This window comes from Corythoichthys intestinalis, chromosome 8 (assembly GCF_030265065.1).
Source record: "Corythoichthys intestinalis isolate RoL2023-P3 chromosome 8, ASM3026506v1, whole genome shotgun sequence".
Taxonomy (NCBI): domain Eukaryota; kingdom Metazoa; phylum Chordata; class Actinopteri; order Syngnathiformes; family Syngnathidae; genus Corythoichthys; species Corythoichthys intestinalis.
The window spans coordinates 2,140,797-2,168,468 of NC_080402.1; the positions used below are offsets into that span (position 1 = coordinate 2,140,797).

Genomic DNA, 27,672 nt, shown 5'->3' on the forward strand with positions numbered 1-27,672 from the left:
CTCGGACGAATATATACATTCAACATACAGTACATGAGTACTGTATTTGTTTATAATGACAATAAAACCTCAAGATGGCATTTACATTATTAAAATTCTTTCTGTGAGAGGGATCCACAGATAGAAAGACTTGTAATTATTAAGGAATGTGACTTTGTATATTGTGACTAAATATTGCCATCTAGTGTATTTGTTGAGCTTTCAGTAAATGATCCTGTAGCCATTTAACTGTTCTGCCCAAATGCATGATGGGAAGTGCAACCATGACTGTGCGTAGGGGCACCAATTGATATATCTTTTCTGCGTTGGCAAAGAACATAGGGTGTTAAGAAAATGATCAACTACTAACATTCTTCCCCACATTGCTTCCCACTATATTTTTAATTGCTGAAAGAAGTATTGTAAGGCTTTAGCCACATCAAAAATGGCTCCAAAGGCTGTCAAAATTCTCTCTACTCATTATACGCTGCCTTTTAGTGCTATCTATAAGTAAAACAGCGTCTTTATAGATTGAACGCGACAATGCACGAGTGGGTCATGCAGCGCATGCGTTAATTATTTAACGTGATTAATTTGAAAAATTTTTTTTTTTTGCCGATTCCGATACTTTGAAAATGACGTGATCGGACCCGATCAATCGGGACATCTTTAGGTATTTCAATTTTCAACTCTGTACTGTCTTACTATATTTCAGTTTTATATATACTGCATACACACATACATATAGTTACACATGCTTACATACAGGTACACATACAGTACATACTGTACATATACTAGTACATACATACATACAGACGTACAGTATGTACGCACATACATGTACATATATACACACACAGAGACGAACATACATACATACATACATACATACATAGAGATGTACAGTACATACACACACACACATGTACATACTGTATATAAGCATACATACATACAGGTACACATGCATACATATAGGTACAGTGGTACACGTACATACATACATACAGATACGTACAGTATATACGCACGTACACGCATACATACAGGAACATATACATTCATACATCTCCACGTACACATTCATACACAGTATGTACACACATATACAGTGGGGAGAACAAGTATTTGATACACTGCCAATGGGTTTTCCCATTGGCAGTGTATCAAATACTTGTTCTCCCCACTGTACATGAAGACAGGTAAACGCACATACATATACGTACACATAACATACAGATACATACAGTATACACGCATATAAATACATACAGTGGTATGAAAAAGTATCTGAACCTTTTGGAATTTCTCACATTTCTGCATGAAATCATCAAATGTGATCTGATCTTTGTCAAAATCACACAGATGAAAAAACAGTGTCGGCTTTAACTAAAACCACCTAAACATTCATAGGTTTTCATTAGGGCTGTCAAAATTATCGCGTTAACGGGCGGTAATTATTTTTTAAATTAATCACGTTAAAATATTTGACGCAATTAACGCACATGCCCCGCTCAAACAGATTAAAATGACAGCAGCAGTGGAATGTCCACTTGTTACTTGTGTTTTTTGGAGTTTTGTCGTCCTCTGCTGGCGCTTGGGTGCGACTGATTTCATGGGCTTCAGCACCCATGAACATTGTGTAATTCTTGACATCAACGATTGCAGGCTACTAGTTTATTTTTTGATTGAAAATTTTACAAATTTTATTAAAACGAAAACATTAAGAGGGGTTTTAATATAAAAAATTTCTATAACTTGTACTAACATTTATCTTTTAAGAACTACAAGTCTTTCTATCCGTGGATCGCTTTAACAGAATGTTAATAATGTTAATGCCATCTTGTTGATTTATTGTTATAATAAACAAATACAGTACTTATGTACCGTATGTTAAATGTATACATCCGTCTTGTGTCTTATCTTTCCATTCCAACAATAATTCACAGAAAAATATGGCATATTTTATAGATGGTTTGAATTGCGATTAATTACGATTCATTCATTTTTAAGCTGTAATTAACTCGATTAAAATTTTTAATCGTTCGACAGCCCTAGTTTTCATATTATAATGAGGAAAGAATGCAAACAATGACAGAAGTGAACCATCACATTTCATATTTTGTGCCCCCCCTTTGGCAGCAATAACTTCAACCAGACGCTTCCTGTAGCTGCAGATCAGTCTGGCACATCGATCTTGGCCCATTCTTTTCTACAAAACTGCGGTACTTCAGTCAGATTCCTGGGATGTCTGGCACGAATGGCTGTCTTTAGGTTATGCCACAGCATCTCAATGGGATTCAAGTCTGGACTTTGACTTGGCCACTGCAGAACGTGTATTTTGTTCTTCGGAAACCATTCTGAAGTGGATTTACTTCTGTGTTTTGGATCATTGTCTTGTTGCAGCATCCATCCTCTTTTCAGCTTCAACTGTCTGACAGACGGCCTCAGGTTTTCCTGCAAAACTTTTGAATTCATTCTTCCGTTAATGATTGCAAGTTGTCCAGGCCCTGAGGTAGCAAAACAGCCCCAAATCATGACGCTCCCTCACGGTGGGGATGAGGTGATGATGTTGGTGAGCTGTTCCATTTTTCCTCTACACATGACGTTGTGTGTTACTCCAAAACAATTCAACTTTGGTTTCATCCGTCCACAAGATATTTTGCTAAAACTTCTGTGGAGTGTCCAAGTGCCTTTTTGCAAACATTAAATGAGCAACAAAGTTTTTTATAGACAGCCTTGGAGTCCTTGCATGAAAACCATTCTTGGCCGTAGTTTTACATTTAGTTGATGTGTGCACGGAGATATTAGACTGTGCCAATTATTTCTTTAACAGACACTCTCGGGTACATTTTTTTACCTCTCTGAGTATTCTGCGCTGAACTCTTGGTGTCATCTTTGGAGGACAGCCACTCCTTGGCAGAGAGGCAGCAGTGCCATTGGTAGACAACTTCTCTGACTGTCGATTGATGAACATCCAGACGTTTAGAGATGGTTTTGTATCCTTTCCCAGCTTTATACAAATCAACAATCCTTGATGACAGCTCTTTTGACCGAGCCATGATGCACATCAGACAATGCTTCTCATGAAAACAATTCTTACCAGATTTGTGTTTTATAGTAGGCAGGGCAGCTTTAAACCACTCGACAGTGATTGGGCACACACCTGACTTCGATTGTTTGGTTCAAATTGCTTTCTAAGTCTCCTTAGGCAGTGGGTTCACCCACTTAGTTTTCCCCCTTCTGTCATTGTTTGCATGCTATCCTAATTAAAATATGAAAACCTATAAATGTTTGGGTGGTTATAGTTAAAGCAGACACTGTTTTTTCATCTGTGTGATTTTGACAAAGATCACATTTGATGGTGATTTTATGAAGAAATGAGAGAAATTCAAAACGGTTCAGATACTTTTTCATACCACTATATGTCATGAGTTACAATGGCCCAAAATGAATAGGAAGTTGCTGAAAATTTACTGGAAATGAGTCATGAAAAAGAAAAACAATAACGCAGATGCGAGCTGCCGGTTTTGACCCCCGTTCTCGTCAACAAACTAGATCGCATTCGCGTGTAGCGTGACGGGACCTACCGGCGTCTTTGAAGGCGACTCTCATCTCGGGTGTGCTCATGGTGCCCGAGTTGTCCGTGTCGTTCTTCTTGTAGATGGACTGTCACAGGGAGGGTAGGAGAGGTCAGGTGAGTGTGCTCACGAGCAAAAAACAAACACAGTACCAGGTAGCGTTGCACTTTCTTCCACAAGGTGGCAAACTCGGACAGACCCAACTTGCCGTTGCCGCTCTCCTGCCGCACCGCGTCAAGGATCTTATCCGAGAACCGTCGTCGCACCGATACTACGGCAATAAATTGACTTCATCGGTATCGGCGAGAGCTAAGAAATAACGTCTCCAGATCTACTTTCCAGGCGTGGGTCGCCCTACCCAAGATGGCTGCCAGCTATGCTCTGAAAAAAGGAGCTCTTGTCGCCCTTTATGAGTTTATCGTGCTGTTAGCCCTCCCTATCCAAACAGATTGGACGTCTAGCACCGTCATTGGCAGTTAATCGGCGACTGACCGAGCCACGATGGCAATGACTTTACAAGCAACTGAGTCATTCATTGTCCAACGCAGAGCAAGCGGTGCGTAATTTGTAAATCATAAGGTGCCGGAACGCAAAGTACATATGAGAGCGCAGGGATGACGACACCGGCACAGGTCCCGGAACATACGCAGAAAATGGTGCTGAAAACAAAACGCAAATGTTCACTTGCCATTCTGTGGGACTTTTCTTCTTTTCTTTGTGCTTTTCTGACTATTTGAAAAAAGACAGTAAATGCAACTGTCTTTTTGACATGTTGAAATACCTTTTGATCCTGGCTGCTTGCTCCCAGATGCCGCAAATTTCTAAAGAATTATTATTATTATTATTTTTTTTTATGTCGGGCGTGATTTGTTGGTCCGGCTTTTCAGGGCATCAACAAATCTCCGACTCTTTCAAATGACGTTAATTTTTTTATAAACAACATGCAATTCTTGGGATTTGTTCTGTGCAGTGTTGTTAATCTTACTGAAAAAAAGTCATTAATTATAGTTACAAATTACTTCTCCCAAAAAGTAATTGCGTTAGTAACTCAATTACCTGAATGTAAGAGTAATTAGTTACTTGGCAAAGTAATTGGTGATGATTCCCCCCCCCCCCCCCCCCCCCCAAAAAAAAAGTAATTAATTAATTAATTAATTAATTAATAAACATTGGCCACACTATGTGAAGTTTTTTGTGGAGGTTTTTGGTACAATTGGTCCGAGCCCAATTCTTTACCCTAATTTACCCTTTACCCTGAATCAACTGTTAAAAGTTGTTAAAATTGCTCCCATTATTGCATTAGTTCCCTTCTCTCTACTTTCCACATATGAAAGTTTTAAAACTCTTTCATCATTTAAAGATAGATTCAAGTCAAGATTTTGCCGATTTAGAAGTATTTTAGATAAAAAGTTGCTTAGGTTCGCTAGGAAGGTTCTCTACAACAGAGCCGTCCTAAAAAGCCTACTGCTTTAAGATGGCGGCTGTCTACTAACGCATTTAGTGCCATGTCTGTCATTTTGCATCTAGTTATATCTATATACAGTACATGTGATATCTACCATGTCTACCATATCTACCATAACATGCGGGCGTAGTTTGTAGGCTATCGGCTACAACATGTAGTATTGGAGCTACCTAGCATCGCGTTTGCTCGGCGTCACAACTTTCTTGTCTCCTCCCTACTCCTGCTCTGTCGTCTCGGTGAGTTCGTCTCCCTCAGACTTTTCGACCAATATAGTAACGCATAGTAACGCATACCTTTCCGTCCTCAGTAACGGTAACGGCGTTGCCAAGATGAGAAAAGTAATTAATTAGATTACCCACTACTGAAAAAAATAACGCCGTTAGTAACGCCGTTATATTGTAACGCCGTTATTAACAAGACTGGTTCTGTGAACTAATTTATGCAGATTATTACTTTATTTTATACAGCAATGTTGGAAACTATGTGTAATAATCAGATAAAAAAATTTTCAAGGCACCCTGAGGTGCACGCAATGTTACTGTTGTTTTGGTCACGATGATGATGACTAATTTCCTAAACCGGGCAAAGGGCGCTGACTAGAAATCTACGGCGTATTCAACACATGAGAGCCTCCAAGGCTCCCCAGGCCTTACACCCTTCACCTACTTGGACATGAACTGATCCTATATACTAATTACTGTACGTGAAATCTCCATGGCAATAATGACTTTTGAACAAAATGTGTTAGACTGTCATTGGACTGATCCAGAGCATGCTGAGTGTGCGACCTTGGTGGCTAGGGGATGGGTCCCGATAAGCTTCTGCTTTTTTCCCGTCTCCTTTGTCATGTCTATTCTCGTCTTCTTTGGATAAACAACATACGCGATGATTTCCTTCTTTCTTTTCTCTTTCCTTTCTTGTGACATTGATTTTAATGTTGATGATGATGATGATGATGACAATGACAATAAATTCAATTCAATGTCAATATGTCAATATGCCACGTGATGCGGGAGTGAGAGAGCAGAGAGCCCCAAACTGTGTTCGTGTTGTTAACTCCATGTTGTCAGCACGTTGTGTGTTCGATACCTTTGTCAACAAAAAGCTCAAAACAAGACACTATACGCGGGCCGTTTAAGAGGCGTTGGGACTGGAGAGCTGTGAGTAGTAGGACGCGAGGGGGAGACGGGCGAGAAGTAAAAGTTCACGGTCAAATGTGGCGGCAGTTAGCTGTTTTCTTATTGTTGCCACAATAAAGTGGAGAAAGCCATCAACCTCTCCTTCTTTCCCCCCAACGTTTTTATATTATTATTGTTATTATTTTCTATGCACAAGAGGTGCCGGATCTGCCCAAATAAGTCCCGTAACACAGAGAGGCCGAAATCAAGAGGTGCCGGATCTTGTTCCGGCAAGATCCGGCTCAAATTAACCCCTGGGAGCAAGGATACGTCCATGAGGTTGACCATGACTCTGCACGTGTCCATGCTGAAGCCGCTGGTCTTGATGTCACTTCCTGTTAGCCAGAAAGAGACAAAATGTCAGGAGTCGGTCATTTGGTCAACCGACCAAGCGGAAACCCACGTTTCGAAACAATCTTGTTCAGGATGGTCCGCAGTTCCGCCGCAGAGATCTCCATGTCCTACCGTAGCACGCGTTAGCAATTGTGTTACAGCGAGTGCGTGGCGAGGCGTACTTACAGGTCCCGCTAGCTTGGCGAAAAGGCCTCGGAATGACGCGTCCACCTCCTCCTCCGGAACAATTTCCTGAAATAGATCAAGCTTTAATGCTCGGCTGCAAAAATGTTTTTCTAATGATACGTAATATTCCTAATTTTTTTTTTTTGCTGTCCACTTTTGGGCGGGGCGTGCTTGGACTGATTCTCACATTTCAAACTTGGAAACAAAAAATATCCTCATTAATTTCCAATGGAGAAAAAAAATAACCTCATATCAACAGGAAGTGACCGAAAAAGCCCCAAAATGTACAGGAAGTGATCTACAATTGACCTAAAAACAGCACAAAATGCCAATGAAGTACTGGGAGTGACTCCTAAGTAGCCCAAAATCTAGACCCAGAAATGCCCTAAAACCAACAGGATATGTGCAGGAAGTCACCCAGGAATTATCTCAAAATGTACAGAAGTGAGCCATAAATGCCCCGACACCAACAGGAAGTGACCCAAAATGTACAGGATGTGACTCCAGAAAGCCCCAAAATGTGCACGAAGTGTCCCAGGAATGCCCTAAAATCAACAGGAAATGATCCAAAATGTACAGGAAGTGACTCTGGAATGCCCCTAATTGTGCAGGAAGTGACACAAATGCGCAGGAAGTGACCCACTAATGCCCCAAAACCAACAGGATGTGACACAAAATGTATAGAAAGTGACTACGTTTTGCCCTAAAAGGTGCAGGAAGTAGAGCTGGGAATCTTTGGGCACCTAACGATTCGATTACGATTCAGAGGCTCCGATTCGATTATAAAACAATTATTGATGCACTCCCCTCCTTTTTTTTTTCTCTCTTTTTTTTTTTTTTTAAAAAAGTTTTGTACATGAGTTCCAAAATTGTTCAAAAATACTCTCAGGCTAAACCACACTACTATTTCAGTATCAAGTTAACATATAACAGTAAACAAATATACAAAAATAACATTAAATAAAAAACTCCAGTCCCCATTCTGTATCAGCAGCTTTAAACTACATTCAATTAATTTAATGTTGTGAATCAACCGTTAAAGTTGTTAAAATTGCTCCAGTTAGTCCATAATTTCCCTTTTGTCTACTTTCGACATGTGAAAGTTTTAAAACTATTTTAAAGATAGATTCAAGTCAATTTAGGAGTATTTTAGATAAAAAGTTAATTAGGTTTGCTTGGAAGGTTCACTCCAACAGCCTTGCAGGGAAGTGTACTGCTTTAAGATGGCGGCCGTTTACTAACGCCCGCATCTAGCTAGTTGTAGGTGTGCTGCTAACGCTACCGAATCTATATTGCATCTAGTCCTATATAAATGATATCTACCGTAACATTATGTGGATGTACTTTGTAGCAACTTTTCGGCAGCAGTCAGGTATGTTGTTGTATTTTTTTATCTCGTGGCATGAGTTGAGCTAGAGCCGTGAGTTGAGCATTGGCATTACCCGAGGGGCCGGGGAGAAGCATGATGTTTAGCTACTCTCGCGCCGTTCCTCATTGACAGCGCGGCGCGCTGAGTGTGTTGTACTTCCGCTTTACTTGGCATATTTCAATAATCGGAATTTGAATGTTTGTGAATCATTCTCGAATCTTCCACGGCCGAATCGCGAATAATCTAAGAATCGGAAATTTTGCACACCTCTAGTAGGAAGTGACCCAAATGTGTAGGAAGTGACCCAGGAATGCCGCAAAAAGTACAGGAAGTGACTAAAGAAGGCCCCAAAATGTGCCAGAAGTTACCCAGATGTGCAGGTAGTGACCCCAAATCTACAGGAAGTGACTCTGAAACTCCCCAAAATGTGCAGGAAGTGACCGAGAAATGCCCTGAAACCAACAGGAAGTGACCCAAAATGTACAGGAAGTGACTCTGAAATGCCCCAAAATGTGCCGGAAGTTAGGCAAATGTGCAGGAAGTGACCCAGAAATGCTCTAAAACCAACAGGATGTGACCCAGAACGTACAGAGAGTGACTCTGTTTTGCCCCAAAATGTGCAGGAATTGACCCAAGAATTCCCCAAAATGTACAGGAAGTGACCAAAAAATTCCCCACAATGTACAGGAAGTGACCCAATGTGAAGGAAGTGACCCAGGAATGCTCCAAAGTGGATAGGAAGTGACTCCGGAATGCTCCAAAATGTGCTGGAAGTGACCCAAATGTCCAGTTAGTGACCCAGAAATGCCCTAAAACCAGCAGGAAGTGACCCAAAATGTACAGGAAGTGACTCCAGAATGCCCCAAAATAGGCAGGAAGTGACCCAAATGTGCAGGTAGTGAACCAGAAATGCCCTAAAACCAGCAGGATGTGACCCAAAATATACAGGAAGTGACCTAGGAATGCCCCAAAATATACAGGAAGTGATCCAAATGTGCAGGAATTGACCCTAGAATGCTTCAAAGTGTACAGGAAGTGACTCCGGAATGCCCCTAAATGTGCAGGAAGTGACCCAAATGTGCAGGAAGTGGCCCATAAATGCCCTAAAATCAACAGGAAATTATCCAAAATGTACAGGAAGTGACTCCAGAATGCCCCAAAATGTGCAGGTAGTGACCTAATTGTGCAGGAAGTGGCCCAGAAATGCCCTAAAATCAACAGGAAGTGATCCAAATTTAACTGGAAGTAACTCCGGAATGCCCATAAATGTGCAGGAAATGACTCAAATGTGCAATAAGTGACCCTGAAATGCCCTAAAAGCAACAGAAGGAGACCCAAAATATACACGAAGTGACCCAAAATGTATAGGAAGGGACTCCGGAATGCCTCAAATAAATCTACATATGACTTACATCATCGAGGTCTGCTGTGACCGGGTCGTCAAATGGCCTGAAAATGCAAAAACAGATTGGGTGAAAGGAAGCCCCGCCCCTTGCCGGAAGACAGCGACGCCCCCCCATCGGGCTCCTCCCCTCCCGGCTTACACTGTCTGGCTTCGCTTCTCGGAGAAGACGCGTATGCAGAAGTCGCCGTTGAGGTGCGGCTCGAAGGTGGAGGGCACCACCAGGTACTCGCCCGGCGGCAGCTTGAAGCGGGTGCTGACCTCGCGGAGGTTGATGAAAGTTTCCGAGCGGGCCGTCTGCGCGTGCGTCAGGAAGAAGTTCTTGTCCAGGTGCAGCTGCTGCCGCCCGTGGAACTGGGGCGCAAAGAAAGCCGCCGCCGTTACCGTCGCCGCCCACCAGCTCGCCTCCCTGCCCGCCGCTCACCTGCTCGGGAATCTGAAAGGCAACAAAAAGTGATGACTTAGGATTTTTATTTATTTATTTTTCCAACCCTTCCAAGGCACTCATTGGCCAGCATTGACGGCTCTAGACGTCCAAGCCATGGCATTGCTGCCATCCCTCCCGCTTCCAATGGATTGGACATCTACTAGTAATTAACTCATTTCAATTGACGGCAGAAGCATGAAAAGAGCTTTCATTGCCCCTACCAACATGGCTGCCCTTTGGTGACATTCTCATCAAAGTTACAACTAGCTTGTTCCTCAAGATTAGCATCTGCTATTTACACAATGTCTGCAGTTGACAGTGCTGGAAGGTCCAGTTTGTTAGAAGAGGGAGGGTTGGCAGCAAATGAACAGCCGGTCATTCGCTCCCACCCTCCCACTACAAACAGATTGGACATCTAATAATAATATACACATTTCATTTGAAAGCAGAAGCATGAAAAGAGCTTTTATTGCCCCTACCAACATGGCCGCTCTTTGGCAACATTCCCATCAAAGTCAATGCATCGATATTAAGTCACAACTAGTTTATTTCTTAAACGATTTTTAAAAGATTAGCATCTGCTATGTACTCATGGTCTGCTGTTGACAGTGCTAGACGTCCAATTTGTTTGAAGAGGGAGGGCTGACAGCCCTCCTGCCACAAATGAATTGGTAATCTACGAGTAATAAACTAGTAATAAACTCGGCAAAAGTGTGAAAAGAGCTTTCATTGCCCCTACCAACATGGCAGCCCTTTGGTGACATTCCCATCAAAGTCAATTAAGTCACAACTAGCTTATGCCTCAAGATTAGCATCTGCAATTTAGACAATGTCTGCTGTTGACAGTGCTGGAACGTCCAATTTTTTTTGAAGAGGGAGGGATGGCAGCAAATGAACAGCCGTTCATTCGTTCCCACCCTCCCACTTCAAACAGACGGGACATCTAATAGTAATAAACTCATTTCAATTGACAGTAGAAGCATGAAAAGACCTTTCATTGCCCCTACCAACATGGCCGCCCGTTGGTGACATTCCCATCAAAGTCAATGCATTGACATGAAGTCACAACTATCTTATTTTTCAACCGATTTTTAAAAGATAAGCATCTGCTATTTGCTCATTGTCTGCTGTTGACAGTGGTGGACGTCCAATTTGTTTGAAGAGGGAGGGCTGGCAGCCTTCCCCCTACAAATAAATTGATATTCAGCAATACTGACAGCAATACTCGGCAGAAGCATGAAAAGAACTTTCATCGCCCCAACCAACATGGCTGCCCTTTAGTGACATTCCCACCAAACTCACTTAAGTAGCTTGGTCCTCAAGATTAGCATCTGCAATTTACACAATGTCTGCTGTTGACAGTGCTGGAACGTCCAATTTGTTTGAAGAGGGAGGGTTGGCAGCAATTGAACAGCCCTTCATTCGCTCCCACCCTCCCACTATAAACAGATTGGACATCTAATAGTGATATCCTCATTTCAATTGACAGCGGAAGCATAAAAAGAGGTTTCTTTGCCCCTACCAACATGGCCGCCCGTTGGGGACATTCCCATCAAAGTCAATGCATTGACATGAAGCCACAACTATCTTATTTTTCAACCGATTTTTAAAAGATAAGCATCTGCTATTTGCTCATTGTCTGCTGTTGACAGTGGTGGACGTCCTATTTGTTTGAAGAGGGAGGGCTGGCACCCTTCCCCCTACAAATAAATTGATATTCAGCAATATTGGCAGCAATACTCGGCAGAAACATGAAAAGAACTTTCATCGCCCCAACCAACATGGCTGCTCTTTAGTGACATTCCCACCAAAGTCACTTAAGTAGCTTGGTCCTCAAGATTCGCATCTGCAATTTACACAATGTCTGCTGTTGACAGTGCTGGAACGTCAATTTTTTTTTAAGAGGTAGGGTTGGCAGCAAATGAACAGCCGGTCATTCGCTCCCACCCTCCCACTTCAAACAGTTTGGACATCTAAAAGTTATGAACTCATTTCATGTGATGGCAGAAGCATGAAAAGAGCTTTCATTGCCTTTACCAACATGGCCGCCCTTTGTTGACATTCCCACCAAAGTCATTGCATTGACATTAAGTCACAACTATCTTATTTCTCAACCAATTTTTAAAAAATTAGCATCCGCTATTTACTCATTGTCTGCTGCTGACAGTGCTAGACGTCCAATTTGTTTGAAGAGGGACGGCTGGCACCCCTCCTCCTACAAATAAATTGGTATTCAGTAATATCGGCAGCAATATTCGGCAGAAGCATGAAAAGACCTTTCATCGCCCCTACCAACATGGCTGCCCTTTAGTGACATTCCCACCAAAGTCAATTAAGTTACAACTAGCTTATTCCTCAAGATTAGCATCCGCTATTTACACAATGGCTGCTGTTGACAGTGCTGGACGTCCAATTTGTTTGAAGAGGGAGTGATGACAGCAACTGAACAGCCGTTCATTCGCTCCCACCCTCCCACTTCAAACAGATTGGACATCTAATAGTAGTAAACGCATTTCAATTGACGGAAGAAGCATGAAAAGAGCTTTCATTGCCCCTACCAACATGGCCGCCCTTTGTTGACATTCTCATCAAAGTCAATGCAATGACATTAAGTCCCAACTACCTTATTTCTCAACCAATTTTTAAAAGATTAGCATCCGCTATTTACTCATTGCCTGCTTCTGACACTGCTAGACATCCAATTTGTTTGAAGAGGGAGGGATGGCAGCAGATGAACATTTGTTCATTTGGTGCCAGCCCTCCTGCTACAAATGAATTGGACATATACTAGTAATAAATTTGGCAGAAGCATTATAAAAAGCTTTCATCGCCCTTACCAAGATGGCCACCCTTTGCTGACATTCCCATCAAATTTAATGTATTGACATTAAGTCACAACTAGTTTTTTCTCAATCCATTATTAAAAGATTAGTATCTGCTATTTACACTTTGTCTGCTGTTGACAGTGCTAGCCGTCCAATTCGTTTGGAAAGGGAGGGTTGGCAGCAAATGAACAGCAGTCCATTCGCTCCCACCGTCCCATTTTAAAAAGATTAAACATCTAATAATAATAAACTCATTTAAATTGATGGCAGGAGCATGAAAAGAGCTTTCATTGCCCCTACCAATATGGCCGCCCTTTGGTGGCATTCCCATCTAAGTCAATGTATTGACATTAAGTCACAGCTAGCTTATTTCCCAACCCATTTTTAACAGATTAGCATCTGTTATTTACTCATTGTCTTCTGTTGACAGTGCTAGACGTCCAATCCGTTTGAAGTGGGAGGGTTGGCAGCAAATGGATCGCCGTTCATTCGCTCCCAGCCTCCCATGGCCTCAGGGCGGCCATGTTGAAAGGGGCGACGTTCCCATCAAAGTCAATGCAATGACATTAAAATCAAGTCCTTACTATTTAATTTCTCAACCGAGATTGATCCATGTCCAAGCATCTGCTATTTACTTTACTCAGCCATTGACGGCGCTAGACGTCCAATCTATTTGAAGCGGGAGGGATTGCAGCGAATGGAACAAGGAAGCGGAAAAGGAAAGCATTTCGGCACTTACCTCATAGATGGCGAATCCAATGGTATGCATGTCCTCTCCTTGCTTGCGGAGCTTCCTGCGGTTCTTCTGGATCAAACCCAAGACGAAACTGCAGCCTACCTCTCCGTCATCCGGGTCGTCGTCCTCGGCGTCCAGCTTGATTACGAACTGCGGATTCATCCAGAAGGTGTCTGCCGGGAAACACGGCGTCAGCGGGGGCGGCCTGACCGAACTCGACCCGACTCACAGGGGTGGTTCCGGCAGCCGCCGGCCGTGGAGCCGCGGCGCCACGAGCCGTCGAACTTGTTGATGCTCCAGTGCTTGACCGTGTCGTCCAAGATGGTGTCCGGGGTCAAAGTGCACACCTCCACGCGCGAGTAGTGACGCAAGAAGTCGCGGTATGACATCCTGCAAAAACAAAGATGGCATATAACAGGAAGTGTCCAAAAATGAACAGGAAGTCATCCAGGAATGCCTGAAATTCAACTGGAAGTGACCCAAAAATCACACAGGAAGTAACTGATAAATTATCCAAAATAAACAGGAAGTGACCCGTAAATTCCCCACATTAAACAACAAGTGACTTGTAAATGCGCCAAAATCAGCAGCTTCATCAGCCGCATTGCCGCCTTCACGAGGCGCTTACCAGAACTCTCCGTCCTCGGCGTTGGCATGCGGGCAGTCTCCCTGCACGTAGTTCCACTCGGACGACCTGCGGGTGCGCAAAAGGGTCGAGAGTCACTGCCGCTGCCGCCCAATCGGCTTCCCACGCGACGTACCCGTCGCTCCAGCTGCCGGTCCACTCCACTTGACCCCAGGGGTTCCGGACCCGGACCAGCTTTTCCGGGCGACCTCTGAAGTTGACCTGCGAGACAGAGTGGCGGGGGGGGGGGGGGGCGGGGTCACGTGCGTTCCGGGTGCCCGATCTTTACGTGACATCTGACCTCCACTGCGCCCGTCAGGGAGTAGGCGTGGCCTTTGACCAACTTCTGACGCGTCACTGCCTCCGAGTCGGCGGCACTGGTGATCTGCGCGCACATTTATTTGTTGTGATTAAGGCCTGTATTCAGGAAGGTGACTTGACTACATTTTTTTTTAAGTGGGCGGGGCCAAGGCAACTCCAAAAGGAAGACTCATTGGGTGTAATTTTATTATGATGCCACTTTTTAGTATGGATTTTGAGTCCAAAATATGCTCTGCTATAGTCACTTGCTATACTATTTCATAGCACCTTTAGCTAACTTTAGCACACAAACTTACATCGATGGAGCATCCCAAGAGTGCCCCCGCTTCCAAGGCTTTGCGCAGGATTTCAAACAGGTCATCAGGAGGTCGTTGCAGGTCAAAGTTCTCGGCGATGCCCCCCGTGAAGTCCTCGAAGCCCTCTGTGGTGGATCCCCCCGATAGGGCCTCGTAGCTGCCGTTCACCCTGCGCGAACATACAGCTAGCGCCCGCTAATGGACCGAAAAGGACAGAGAGCGGAAGAGGGGGCGGGACTGACTTGGCGTAGGCTTTCTCCAGAAGCGCGCTCCAAAACTCGCGACCCTCCGCCGAGTGCACGAATAAGAGCTCGCCGTCTTTCACCGGCAGACGGTCGTCAATCACCACGTCCACCCACTCGCCGAACTGCCACAACTGAAAAACGCAGCACCAAAAAAACAGCAATTACAAGCAGGTATTTTTTGTTTTTTCAACTCTTTCAGTGTTTCTCAGTTGCTGGTAATTACTTTTGAATACAAAAAAAAAAAACTCTCACATAGCTTCAAAATATATATACATAACTGCAAGTACGACCTCTGACCTGGAAGTGAAAGATTCCGGCGTAGGAGTCCTGAAAGCTTTGGTCATTGGGGACGACGCGCGCCATCACGTACTCGTTGAGGGTCAGCGATGCGATGGCGGCCAACAGCCAGCAGTCACCTGCACGATCACGCCAAGTCTCGGTTAAGTCACGCCCACCCGGAATGGGTACTATCGCACATATACTGGCAGATATTGTACTGATACAGTACTATGTTTTTAACAGTTTTAAACCATCCATCCTTTATCTACCGCTAAATCCAAGGTTGGGTCTTCCCTCTCCCTAGTCACTTCAACCAGCTCCTCTGGCGGGATCCCAAGGCGTTTCCAGGTCAGCCAAGAGACACAGTCTCTCCAGCGTGTCCCTGGTCGTCCCCGAGGCCTCCAGCTAGTGGGACATGCCCGGAATACCTCTCCAGTGAGGCGTCCAGGAGGCATTCGAACTAGATGCCCGCGCCACCTCACAGCTGGTTCCTTTCAACGTGGAGGAGTAGCGGCTCATCCCTAAGTCCCTCCAGGATGACAGAGATCTCTAAGAGAGAGCCCAGACACTCTATGGAGAAAACTCACTTTGGCCGCTTCTATCCGGGATCTTGTTCTTTCGGCCACGAACCACAGCTTGTGACCATAGGTGAGACGTTGGAACGCAGATCGACAGATAAATCAACAACTGACAGTTACATAGTCCACATCACTGCAGATGCTGAACCGATCCGCCTATTGATCTCCCGTCCCCTCCTGCCCTCACTCGTGAACAAGACCCCAAGATACTTGAACTCCTCCACTTGGGGCAAGATCTCACCCCGATCTGGAGAGGGCAAGCCATCCTTTTCCGACTAAGGACCACAAACCGCTCAATGACCGCGAGTCCCTCCTGGATGTCAGAGCTTCTCACCCTATCTCTGAGCGAGAGCCCGGACACCCTGCGTACGAAACTCATTTCGGCCACTTGTATCCGGTATCTTGTTATCACGGTCATGACCCGCAGCCCAGGACCATAGGAACATAGATGGACTGGTAAATCGAGAGCTTCACCTTTTGGCTCAGCTCCTTCTTCACCTCAACAGACTGGTACATAGTCCGCATCACTGCAGACACTGCAATGATCCGCCTGTCGATCTCCAGTTCCCTCCTGCCCTTACTTGTGAATAAGACCCCAAGATAATTGAACTCCTTCACTTGGGGCAGGATCTCACCCCGACCTGGAGAGGGCAAGCCATCCTTTTCCGACTAAGGACCACAAACCGCTCAATGACCGCGAGCCCCTCCTGGATGTCAGAGCTTCTCACCCTATCTCTAAGGGAGAGCCAGGACACCCTGCGTATGAAACTCATTTCGGCAGCTTGTATCTGGTATCTTGTTATTACGGTCATGACCCGCAGCCCAGGACCATAGGAACATAGATGGACTGGTAAATCGAGAGCTTCACCTTTTGGCTCAGCTCCTTCTTCACCACAACGAACCAGCGCAGAGCATCACTGCACCGATCCACCTGTTGATCTTCGGTTCCCTCCTGCTCTCACTCGTGAACAAGACCCAAGATACTTGAACTCCTCCACTTGGGGCAGGATCTCACCCTGACCTGGAGAGAGCACGCCACTCTTTTCTGATTGAGGACCATGATCTCGGATTTGGAGGTGCTGATCTTCATCCCGACCGCTTCACACTTGGCTGCAAACCGCTCCTGTGAGAATTGGAGATAAGCCAACAGCACCACATCATCTGCAAAAAGCAGAGATGCAATGCTGATGCCACCAAACCGGACCCCTACAAATTCTGTCCATAAAAGTTATGAACAGAATCGGTGACAAAGGGCGACCTTGGCGGTGTCCAACCCTCTCTGGGAACGCATCCGACTTACTGACGGCAATGTGGACCAAACTCTTGACACTGGCCGTACAGGGACCGAAAAGCTCTTTACAGGGGCTCAGTACCCCGTACTCCTGAAGCACTCCCTGAGGGACACAGTCGAACGCCTACTCCAAATCCACAAAACACATGTAGACCGCTCGGGGAACTCCCATGCAACCTCGAGGACCCTGCAGAGGGTGTAGAACTGGTCCACTGTTCCACAGCCGCGACAAAAACCACACTGCTCCTCCGAGATTCAACCTCCTAATGGAACCTCCTCTCCAGCATCCCAAAATAGACTTTTACCAGGGAGGCTGAGGACTGTGATCCTTCTACAGTTGGAACACACCCTCTACCCCGGTTTGCAAATCAAGAGGCAATGTCCCCGATGTCCACACGATATTGTAGAGCTCGGGGCGGATCTCATCCACCTTTTTGGCAACAAATAAGTGGGTCTGGCGTGCCACGAAAGATGCGCATGCTGAAAAGCACCTCCTACCCACTGTGAAGTATGGGGGTGGGTCAGTGATGCTGTGGGGCTGTTTCGCTTCCAAAGGCACTGGGAACCTTGTTAGGGTGCATGGCATCATGAATGCTTTGAAATACCAGGACATTTGAAATCAAAATCTGTTGCCAGAAAGCTGAAGATGGGTCGTCACTGGGTCTTTCAGCAAGACAATGACCCTAAATATATGGCCAAATCTACACTGAAATGGTTGACCAGACACAAAATCAAGCTCCTCCCATGGCCATCTCAGCCCCCAGACCTTGTTTTGTTGGCAAAAGTGGGTTGTACAAAGTATTAACACCAGGGGTGCTAATAATTGTGACACACATCATTTGATGTCAAATATTTTTTTCATTATGTGGGATTTTTTCCCCACTGAATGAATGCACTTGTATTGAAGGTTGGATTTTTGTCTTTTTTTCCATTAAGGTCCCATATTATTTGAATTAAAAAATATATATATTAGAAGCTAAAAAAACACGTCTTTTTCAGGGGTGCCAATAATTATGGAGGACAATGTATAGGAAAGTCAATTTCATGCAATGACACATTACGGCCACCGGGGGGGGGGGCTGGCCTCCCTGGCCCCCCCTTAAAATCCGCTTATGACGTGATGTTGTAGAGATGTGTCATGGTGGCGTTTTAAACCAATTCAGCGTAACCGCTATCTTAGCTTTTCAGACACCGCTGACAGTGCTAGATGTCCAATCCGATCAAAGCGGGAGGTCTGGCACACCTCCTACTTCAAATGTATTGGACTTTTACTAAAGATCAATACATTTGAATTCACGGCAGAAGCACGAAAAGAGCTTTCGCAGCCCCCGCCGATGTGGTCTGAGGGCGGCCATGTTGGTAGGGGCAGTGTAAAAATGGATTAAAATTTTTAATCGAGTTACTCACAGCTTAGAAATTAATTAATCGTAATTAATCGCAATTCAAACCATCTATAAAATATGCCATATTTTTCTGTAAATGATTGTTGGAATGGAAAGATAAGACACAAGACGGATATATACATTCAACATACTGTACATAAGTACTGTATTTGTTTATTATAACAATAAATCAAAAAGATGGCATAAACATTAACAATCTGTTAAAGCGATCCATGGATAGAAAGACTTGTAGTTCGTAAAGGATAAATGTTAGTGCAAGTTATAGAAATTTTATATTAAAACCCCTCTTAATGTTTTCGTTTTAATAAAATTTGTAAAATTTTCAATCAAAAAATAAACTAGTAGCTCGCCATTGTTGATGTCAATAATTACACAATGCTCATTGTGCTTAAACCCATAAATTCAGTCGCACCAAAATGCCAGCAGAGGGCGACAAAACTCCAAAAAAAAACAGTAATAAGTGGACATTTCACTTTGCTGTCATTTTAATCTGAGCGAGGCATGTGCGTTAATTGCGTCAAATATTTTAACGTGATTAATTTAAAGGGATCCTCTGTTTTTAAGACAAGTAATTCTTAAAAGATACATGTTAGTATGAGTTATAATAATTTGATATTAAAAGCCCTCTTAATTTTTTTGTTTTAATAAAGTTTGTAAAATTATTTTAAGTGATAGGTCGCCATTCTTGTTACGTCGCAGTGCCGTCACTGGCCCCGTTGCCGAAATTCCAGCGTGTCATTCGTTAGCTTTCCCAACATGTCGTCAGTTCTCCCCTTCCTATTTGAACCAGATCTGAAAAGTGAAGAGCAGGACAGCACTGTCGGTCGTTCACAAGACGAGCTTCATGGGAAAATGCGTGCAGCAAATACCTGATAAGACAAAAGTTGGGCAAAACTGGTGATGCGAGAGAGTCCTGTTGGGAAGTCCGGTTGGGAGCGAGAGTGTATGCTGTCCGGTTTTATTAGCAGATATTCAAGGTAAGCATATTGCGTTTTCAAACTTATCCCAATATAATTATGTAGATTGTTAGCATCCAGAGCTGTAGTGTGCTAACAGTACAGGCCAAAGAGCGCACCTTGTGTAAGCCATGTCTTGTACATTGTAACGCGTGGTAGCTAGGATACGTGTATAAAAGTACCAAAAAGGGGAGAAGCTTCCACTTATGCACATTTATTCACAAAAAATAATATTTCCACCTTGACCACTCTTCACTCGGGAGCTCAGCAGTACACAAACACGCCTTCCCTGACGAACTCCCAACATTGTTATAAGGTCCACGTCAGAGTCACTGTCGTCACTGTAGCGTGCCATAGTGCTATAATTATTAAGTGTGATTTGGGGAAAACTCCCACGAAGAATAGTCAACAAAAAAGATAGCAATAGTAATCCAAATCTGCGTTTTTTACTCACTCGAAGATCCAGGAATTAGACCGATACCATGGCAATGTCGCAGCCGCGATTAGGCCGTCGATTCCACAAAATAGACTGATTCGAAAAGCCGCTGTGGGACCGACGAATCAAAAAAATGGACAGATCCGAAACCAATATTGCAGATGCGGTGGGACCGTCGGATCCAGAAAATAGACGGATCCCTTACTTGACTGAGGATCCAGGAAAAATGTTCGGGCGCTAGTTGTAACGCGTGGTGGGTAGGATACGTGCATACAGGGACCAAAAAGGAGGAGAAGCTTCCACTAATGCACATTTATTCACTAAAAATAATAATTTCACCTTGACCACTCACTTCACTCCACTTGTTTCCCTTTGACTGGAAATTGCATGCAAAAGCAGCACATCGTGGCATTTTACTTCGCGAGTTTAGGCAGCAATAAGCAGTTGTTGAACACGCTACACATTTTGAAAGATACCAATGACGTCATCACTGCGAGCCCGCAAACCATGGCGCCAACTAACGGTCAAAATATAGACTAAATATTATAAATTATTGCCATTGATTTAACATTTTATGTGTTTCTAACAACATATTTTATAGTACAAGAGAACAATTGTGGTTTATTAGAGCCTACATGTATTTAAGTTAGAGGATCACTTTAAGAAATTAATTACCGCCCGTTAACGCGATAATTTTGACAGCCCTAATACAAAGCGTTCATCCTCACAAATAACTGTTTGCACGTCTTGATTTGAAACGACATCCCGTTAAACATGGGGCGCCAACATTTCTGCTGGTTTCTTGCTGGTACACGAGCACGCAGACACACCCTGCCGCGTGAGTAATGAGTCACTAGCTGCGTGACTCACTTTTTTGTTTTTGCATGAAGTTTTTTCAGGCCCGGGGCGGCTCGCCTTTTTTTTTTTTTTTTTTTTTTTACTCTGTGTCTGTTGTGGTCCGCGCAGGAATGTTAGTCCAAACGAGAGCTCTCTCTTTCTCTCTCTCTCTCGCTCTCTCTCTGACTGACACAAAGACCGCGTTCAAGGCTCTGCTGGAAAATCAGTCGGAGTGAGACCTCGCTAGTTTGAGCACACAAGCAACGTGTGCAGGAATGAGAGCTCTTTGGTTCATACACACGAGAAAAATGTCGTTTCTGGAGAAATGCAATGGTAGCAAGAGATTATTTAATATTACATTTTTTTCTATGTCAATTTAGGTTAAATAGCATGTAAGCTAGCTGTTAAAATCATGACAATATTGTGTTTTTTTTGTTGTTGTTAAATTTGTATTATACAGTGGGCCAAATAAGTATTTAGTCAACCACTAATTGTGCAAGTTCTCCCACTTAAAAATATTAGAGAGGCCTGTAATTGTCAACATGGGTAAACTTCAACCATGAGAGACAGGATGTGGGAAAAAAAAACAGAAAATCACATTGTTTGATTTTTCAAGAATTTATTTGCAAATCATGGTGGAAAATAAGCATTTGGTCTATACCAAAAGTTCATCTCAATACTTTGTTATGTACCCTTTGTTGGCAATAACGGAGGCCAAACGTTTTCTGTAACTCTTCACAAGCTTTTCACTGGTATTTTGGCCCACTCCTCCATGCAGATCTCCTCTACAGCAGTGATGTTTTGGGGCTGTCATTGGGCAACATGGACTTTCAACTCCCTCCTCACCCCGTGCCGTCAAAATGATAACAAGAACGGTGAGCTAAAATCCCAGAACTACACAGGGGGACCTAGTGAATGACCTACAGAGAGCTGGGGCCACAGTAACAAAGGCTAGTACATTCAGTAACACAATGCGCCGCCAGGGACTCAAATCCTGCACTGCCAGACGTGTCCCCCTGCTGAAGAAAGTACAAGTCCAGACCCGTCTGCGGTTCGCTAGAGAGCATTTGGATGATCCAGAAGAGGACTGGGAGAATGTGTTATGGTCAGATGAAACCAAAATAGAACTTTTTGGTAGAAACACATGTTCTCGTGTTTGGAGGAGAAACAATGCTGAATTGCATCTGAAGAACACCATACCCAATGTGAAGCATGGGGGTGGAAACATCATGCTTTGGGGCTGTTTTTCTGCAAAGGGACCAGGACGACTGATCTGTGTAAAGGAAAGAATGAATGGGGTCATGTATCGAGAGATTTTGAGTGAAAATCTCCTTCCATCAGCAAGGGCATGGAAGATGAGACGTGGCTGGGTCTTTCAGCATGACAATGATCCCAAACACACAGCCAGGGCAACAACGTAAGAAGCATTTCAAGGTCCTGGAGTGGCCTAGCCTGTCTCCAGATCTCAACCCCATAGAAAATCTATGGAGGGAGTTGAAAGTCCGTGTTGCCTAACGACAGCCCCAAAACATCACTGCTCTAGAGGAGATCTGCATGGAGGAATGAGCCAATATACCAGCAACAGTGTGTAAAAAGCTTGTGAAGAGTTACAGAAAACGTTTGGCTTCCGTTATTGCCAACAAAGGGTTCATAACAAAGTATTGAGATGAACTTTTGGTATTGACCAAATACTTATTTTCCACCATGATTTGCAAATAAATTCTTTAAAAATCAAACAATGTGATTTTCTGTTTTTATTCCACATTCTGTATCTCATGGTTGAGGTTTACCATTGCTGACAATTACAGGCCTCTCTAATATTTTCAAGTGGGAGAACTTGCACAATTAGTGGTTGACTTATTTGCCCCACTGTATATTTCATAGATGTGTATTTTTTCCATGAAAATTTGGTTAAACAGCATTCAAGCTAACTGGAACGGCTGTTCAAATTGCAAGAATATTACGAGATTATGTAATTTTATGCTTGTATTTTTTAAAAAAATTTGTATTAGATATAGTACAAATGTGTATTTTCTTATATATTCAGGTTAAATAGCATTCAAGCTAACTCTGTGAAACTTGAAATTATGAGTACATTATGAGATTATGTAATATTACGTTTATTTTTTTTAGTTTAAATTTGGATAATACAGTATACAAGTGTATTTTTCTATGTAAAATTTCGTTGAATAGCATTCAAGCTAACTCGAACGGCTTTTGAAATTACGAGAAAATTACGTGATTATGTAATATTACTTTTTTTTTTTTAATTTGTATTATAAAATCTATAAATGTGTATTTTTTCCATACAAATAATGTTGACTAGCATTTAAGCTAACTCGAACGGCTTTTGAAACAACGAGAACATTACGAGATTATGTAATATTATGTTTTTTTGTTTGTTTTGTTTTTTTATTTGTATTATAAATTGTATTGATGTGTATTTTTTCCATGTAAATTTTGGTCAAATAGCATTCAAGCTAACTCGAACGGCTGTTGAAATTACGAGAATATTACGAGAGTATGTAATATTATGTTATTATTAGTTTAAATCTGTATTATAAATATCATAAATGTGTATTTTTTTCCATACAAATTAACGTTGAATAGCATTCAAGCTAACTCGAACGGCTTTTGAAATTACGAGAAAATCATGAGATTATGTAATTTTCTTTTTTTTTTTTTTTAAGTTTGAATTTACATGTTTATTTTTTTTCATGTAAATTCAGGTTAAATAGTATTCAAGATAACTTGAACTGCATTTGAAATTACGAGAAAATTACGAGATTATGTAATACATTTAAAAAAAATTTTTTTTTTTTAATTTGTATTATAAATTGTATTGATGTGTATTTTTTCCATGTAAATTTTGGTCAAATAGCATTCAAGCTAACTCGAACGGCTGTTGAAATCACAAGAATATTACGAGAGTATGTAATATTATGTTGTTATTGGTAGAAATCTGTATTATAAATATCATAAATGTGTATTTTTTGTCCATATAAATTAAGGTTGAATAGCATTGAAGCTAACTCGAACGGCTTTTGAAATTACGAGAAAATCACCAGATTATGTAATTTTAGTTTTTTTTTTTTTTAAGTTTAAATTTATAGGTTTATTTTTTTTTCATGTAAATTCAGGTTAAATAGCATTCGAGATAACTTGAACTGCTTTTGAGATTACGAGAAAATTACCTGATTAGGTAATACGTTTTTTTTTTTTTTAATTTGTATTATAAATTGCATAGATGTGTATTTTTTCCATGTAAATTTTGGTCAAATAGCATTCAAGCTAACTCGAACGGCTGTTGAAATTACGAGAATATTACGAGAGTGTGTAATATTATGTTGTTATTAGTTTAAATCTGTATTATAAATATCATAAATGTGTTTTTTTCCATATAAATTAAGGGTGAATAGCATTCAAGCTAACTCCAACGGCTTTTGAAATTACGAGAACATCATGAGATTATGTAATTTTACTTTTTTTTTTTTAAATTTAAATTTATATGTTTATTTTTTCATGTAAATTCAGGTTAAATAGCATTCAAGCTAACTTGAACTGCTTTTGAAATTGGGTTAGGGTTAGGGTTAAAAATACACACACACGCGTTAGATATCAGGGATATTAGAAGATTTTTTTTCAGCTAGTAGCAGCCACTGTAAGAAATGTAAAAAGAAATCAATGTTGTGGGAGAGGGGAACACACCATTAATTTTGTTACTGAAAGTCTGACCTGCATCAGAGTTAGCATAACATTAAACTGTTTGAACTTTCTAACCTGCAAAACTTGAGTAGGAAGCTGCTTAGAGAGAAGGGTCCTCCTGTATGTGTTTTCTACTGATAACGTTAAATTAACTGTGAGAAATGTAGTGAACCCAACTTTGACTTATCTTATTTATGTGGTCTTAAAGCAGCCCACAGGAGCTTTCATTTTTTTTGTTGAGTTTGGCTGTGCTTGTGGACAAAAGCTGCAGTGTTTTACCTGAAGGACGGATCCACTTTTATTTATTTTTGCTATCACCTGTTGAAGACGTTTTTTCAGTTATATTTAAATTGTTTATTTAGACAATGTTGAGTGATCTTAAGATAAATGTTTATTTATTTTTTCAATTCCTGGATCGTTAGGATATGGTTTTTTTTTTACAATTCCTGGATCGTTAAGAGATGATTGAAAAGTTTATATTTATTTTGTATGTTAATATTAGGGCTGTCAAAATTATTGCATTAACGGGCGGTAATTAATTTTTCAAATTAATCACGTTAAAATATTTGGCGTAATTAACGCACATGCCCCGCTCAAACAGATTAAAATGACAGCAAAGTGCAATGTCCACTTGTTACTTGTGTTTTTTGGAGTTTTTTCACCCTCTGCTGGCGCTTGGGTGCGAATGATTTTATGGGCTTTAGCACCCATGAGCATTGTGTAATTATTGACATCAACAATGGCTAGTTTATTTTTTGATTGAAAATTTTATAAATGTTATTAAAACAAAAACATTAAGAGGGGTTTTAATATAACATTTCTATAACATTTATCTTTTAAGAACTACAAGTCTTTCTATACATGGATCGCTTTAACAGAATGTTAATAATGTTAATGCCATCTTGTTGATTTATTGTTATAATAAAGAAATACAGTACTTATGTACCGTATGTTGAATGTATATATCTATCTTGTGTCTTATCTTTCAATTCCATCAATAATTTACAGAAAACTATGGCATATTTTAAAGATGGTTTGCGTTGCGATTAATTATGATTAATTAATTTTTAAGCTGTAATTAACTCGATTAAAAATTTCAATCATTTGACAGCCCTAGTTATGTTCAAATAATGCAATTTAAATTAATCTTAAAATTCGGACATTTTTTCTGGAAGATTTTAAAATGTTTCTTTCGTAGTTTTTGAAAACAAAGGTTTCAACTGAACAGTGTTGGCTGAACCAATACACATAAAAGTTAGTATAAATCAATACAGATTTATTTTGCATTGATCATTATGAATGTCCCGTCTCCAGCAAAAAGTGTACATGCTACCCTACGAATGTTGAGACCAAACCTACGCCCTTGATTACGAGATTATGTAATATTACATTTGTATTTTTTTTCCCCCTTTCATTTGCGTACTTGGCATGCAGCGAACAAGGTGAAAGAAGGATTTTTTTTTTTCGTAATGTAATTTACCGAGAGCCCCCTGACAGATGTCCGTTCTGGTGGCTCCGCCCAGGATAAACTCAGGTGAGGACACGAGTTCCTGATGGGACGGACACAAAGAAGACGTTGGAAAAAGTTTTGGGAGGGTGGGGTTTTTTTGCGACCTGGATTTTCACCCACCCCGGGTCTCTTCCAGGTTACTCCTCGGGTCTTGTAAGAGCTAGGTCCCAGTTCTTGAAAGCCCAGCGACTCGGGGGCGGCCGGGAAGGTGGGGTCGCAGAAGAGCCTGCCGCTGCTCAGACACTGGGCCCGCAGAGAGTCGAAGTTCTGTCCCAGGAAGGGGTTGGCTCGCTGGTTGCTGCCGAAGCCCGCCGCCATGGCGCGGTCCTTGGCCAGGGTGGACGCCACGCCGGACATGATAATCGACGACGACGTCTACGTGAAAACTTTTTTACTCCGACTCCGGAATAGCGGCTGTCTCCCTCCGCGGCTGCTGCTGCGAGTGACGTCACCGCTGGTAAATAAACCCACGCCCTGCCGAGGGGGCGCGGCTCTCTGCCAGATGTTGGTGTACTTCCGCAAAATCGGGGAAAAATCTCCTCATAGACCGGATTTAGTTTGGAATCTCCCCCAAGGCACATCGTTAACTTCGATTCCTGAGAAAACGCTAACGTTCTATTGGTGTGGATTGGAAAAAAATTGACAAATTGAATCCTATCAAAAACAACTCGAAAGTCTCCGGAGAGGATGAAAAATCTTTTCTTTGATTGAAGTCGTCTTTTTTTCTCAGATCAGCTTCATTTGAAAGTTCAGCCGTACCGAGACGACTAGAACATGAATAAGTTTCTGTTGATTTTTTTAGGTAACTTTTTGTACATTTTGGGCCACTTTCTAATAGATTTTAGGAAGTGTGTGTCCAATCCCTCTTCCAATGGATTGGACGTCGTCGTCTAGTGACAAACTCCTTCCGATTGACAGCTAGACGCCTATCATCGTCAATGGCCGCGAAAAGAGAGATTTCTCGTCCAATCCGTTTGGACTGCTGCATGGTTGCATCCTTTTGAGAGAGGGGAGGATTGGCTATCAGTTTCCAAAGAAAGGCAGAGTCACGTCGCCATCTAGCGGCTGTGAAAATAATCACCAGGCGGTGACCACCTCGTTTCCAACTTGAGTCTGTCTTGCCTCAAAAACGGAACTCTTATGGAGGTAGATCATAGGCGGATATTGACTTTTTGGGCAGGGGGTGTGGGGCACAACATGTCGATGGCCCCAAAGGTCAGTGTTAGCAATAATATTGACTTTCAAGAATATTTATAATAATATGCTTAGGACAGTTATACTTTTCGCCAAGATGGTCATCCATTGAATATGGTAGGCTCGCTGGTGGCTTGCCAATGTAGTTACCCTCGTGAAAAATTGTACCCCCTGGGCGGAGTCACTGCGCTGCACTGATTTGCTTGTTTTCCATGTGTAGGTGATGTAGTTATCTACGAGGTTTTAAAACATGGCCCAGCCATTAAAAAGAAAAACAACTGTTTTTTTTTTTCTTCTTTCGTATAACGTAACACACGTACCGGACGTAAAAAAAAAAGCATTTTTTTAACGTTATACCCATAGGATGATCTATAACTGTTATTAGAGGTGGGCATCGGCACTGCCCTCACGATTCGATTCGATTACGATTCGGAGGGCCACGATTCAATTCGATTCAGAGGGTCACGATATATATATATATATATATATATATATTAAAAAATCAGATCACA

At 42.2% G+C, this 27,672-nt stretch overlaps 1 protein-coding gene across 1 annotated transcript in view; it reads right to left on the reverse strand.

Moving 5' to 3' along the window:
• LOC130920486 (calpain-2 catalytic subunit-like) overlaps positions 1-26,425 on the reverse strand; it is a 30,545-nt gene extending 4,120 nt beyond the window's left edge. The window contains exons 1-18 of the mRNA XM_057843754.1: positions 26,087-26,425; positions 25,937-26,006; positions 15,269-15,387; positions 14,969-15,102; positions 14,727-14,895; positions 14,411-14,494; positions 14,246-14,331; positions 14,113-14,178; positions 13,714-13,874; positions 13,488-13,657; positions 9,921-9,932; positions 9,639-9,850; positions 9,507-9,543; positions 6,726-6,791; positions 6,610-6,667; positions 6,477-6,541; positions 3,716-3,784; positions 3,573-3,651 (exon numbers count right to left, since the gene is read on the reverse strand). Coding sequence (XP_057699737.1) covers positions 3,573-3,651; positions 3,716-3,784; positions 6,477-6,541; positions 6,610-6,667; positions 6,726-6,791; positions 9,507-9,543; positions 9,639-9,850; positions 9,921-9,932; positions 13,488-13,657; positions 13,714-13,874; positions 14,113-14,178; positions 14,246-14,331; positions 14,411-14,494; positions 14,727-14,895; positions 14,969-15,102; positions 15,269-15,387; positions 25,937-26,006; positions 26,087-26,323 — 1,894 coding nt within the window. The 5' untranslated portion in view covers positions 26,324-26,425. The remainder of the gene's footprint in view (positions 1-3,572; positions 3,652-3,715; positions 3,785-6,476; positions 6,542-6,609; positions 6,668-6,725; positions 6,792-9,506; positions 9,544-9,638; positions 9,851-9,920; positions 9,933-13,487; positions 13,658-13,713; positions 13,875-14,112; positions 14,179-14,245; positions 14,332-14,410; positions 14,495-14,726; positions 14,896-14,968; positions 15,103-15,268; positions 15,388-25,936; positions 26,007-26,086) is intronic.
• Between the last annotated feature and the right edge of the window lie 1,247 nt (positions 26,426-27,672).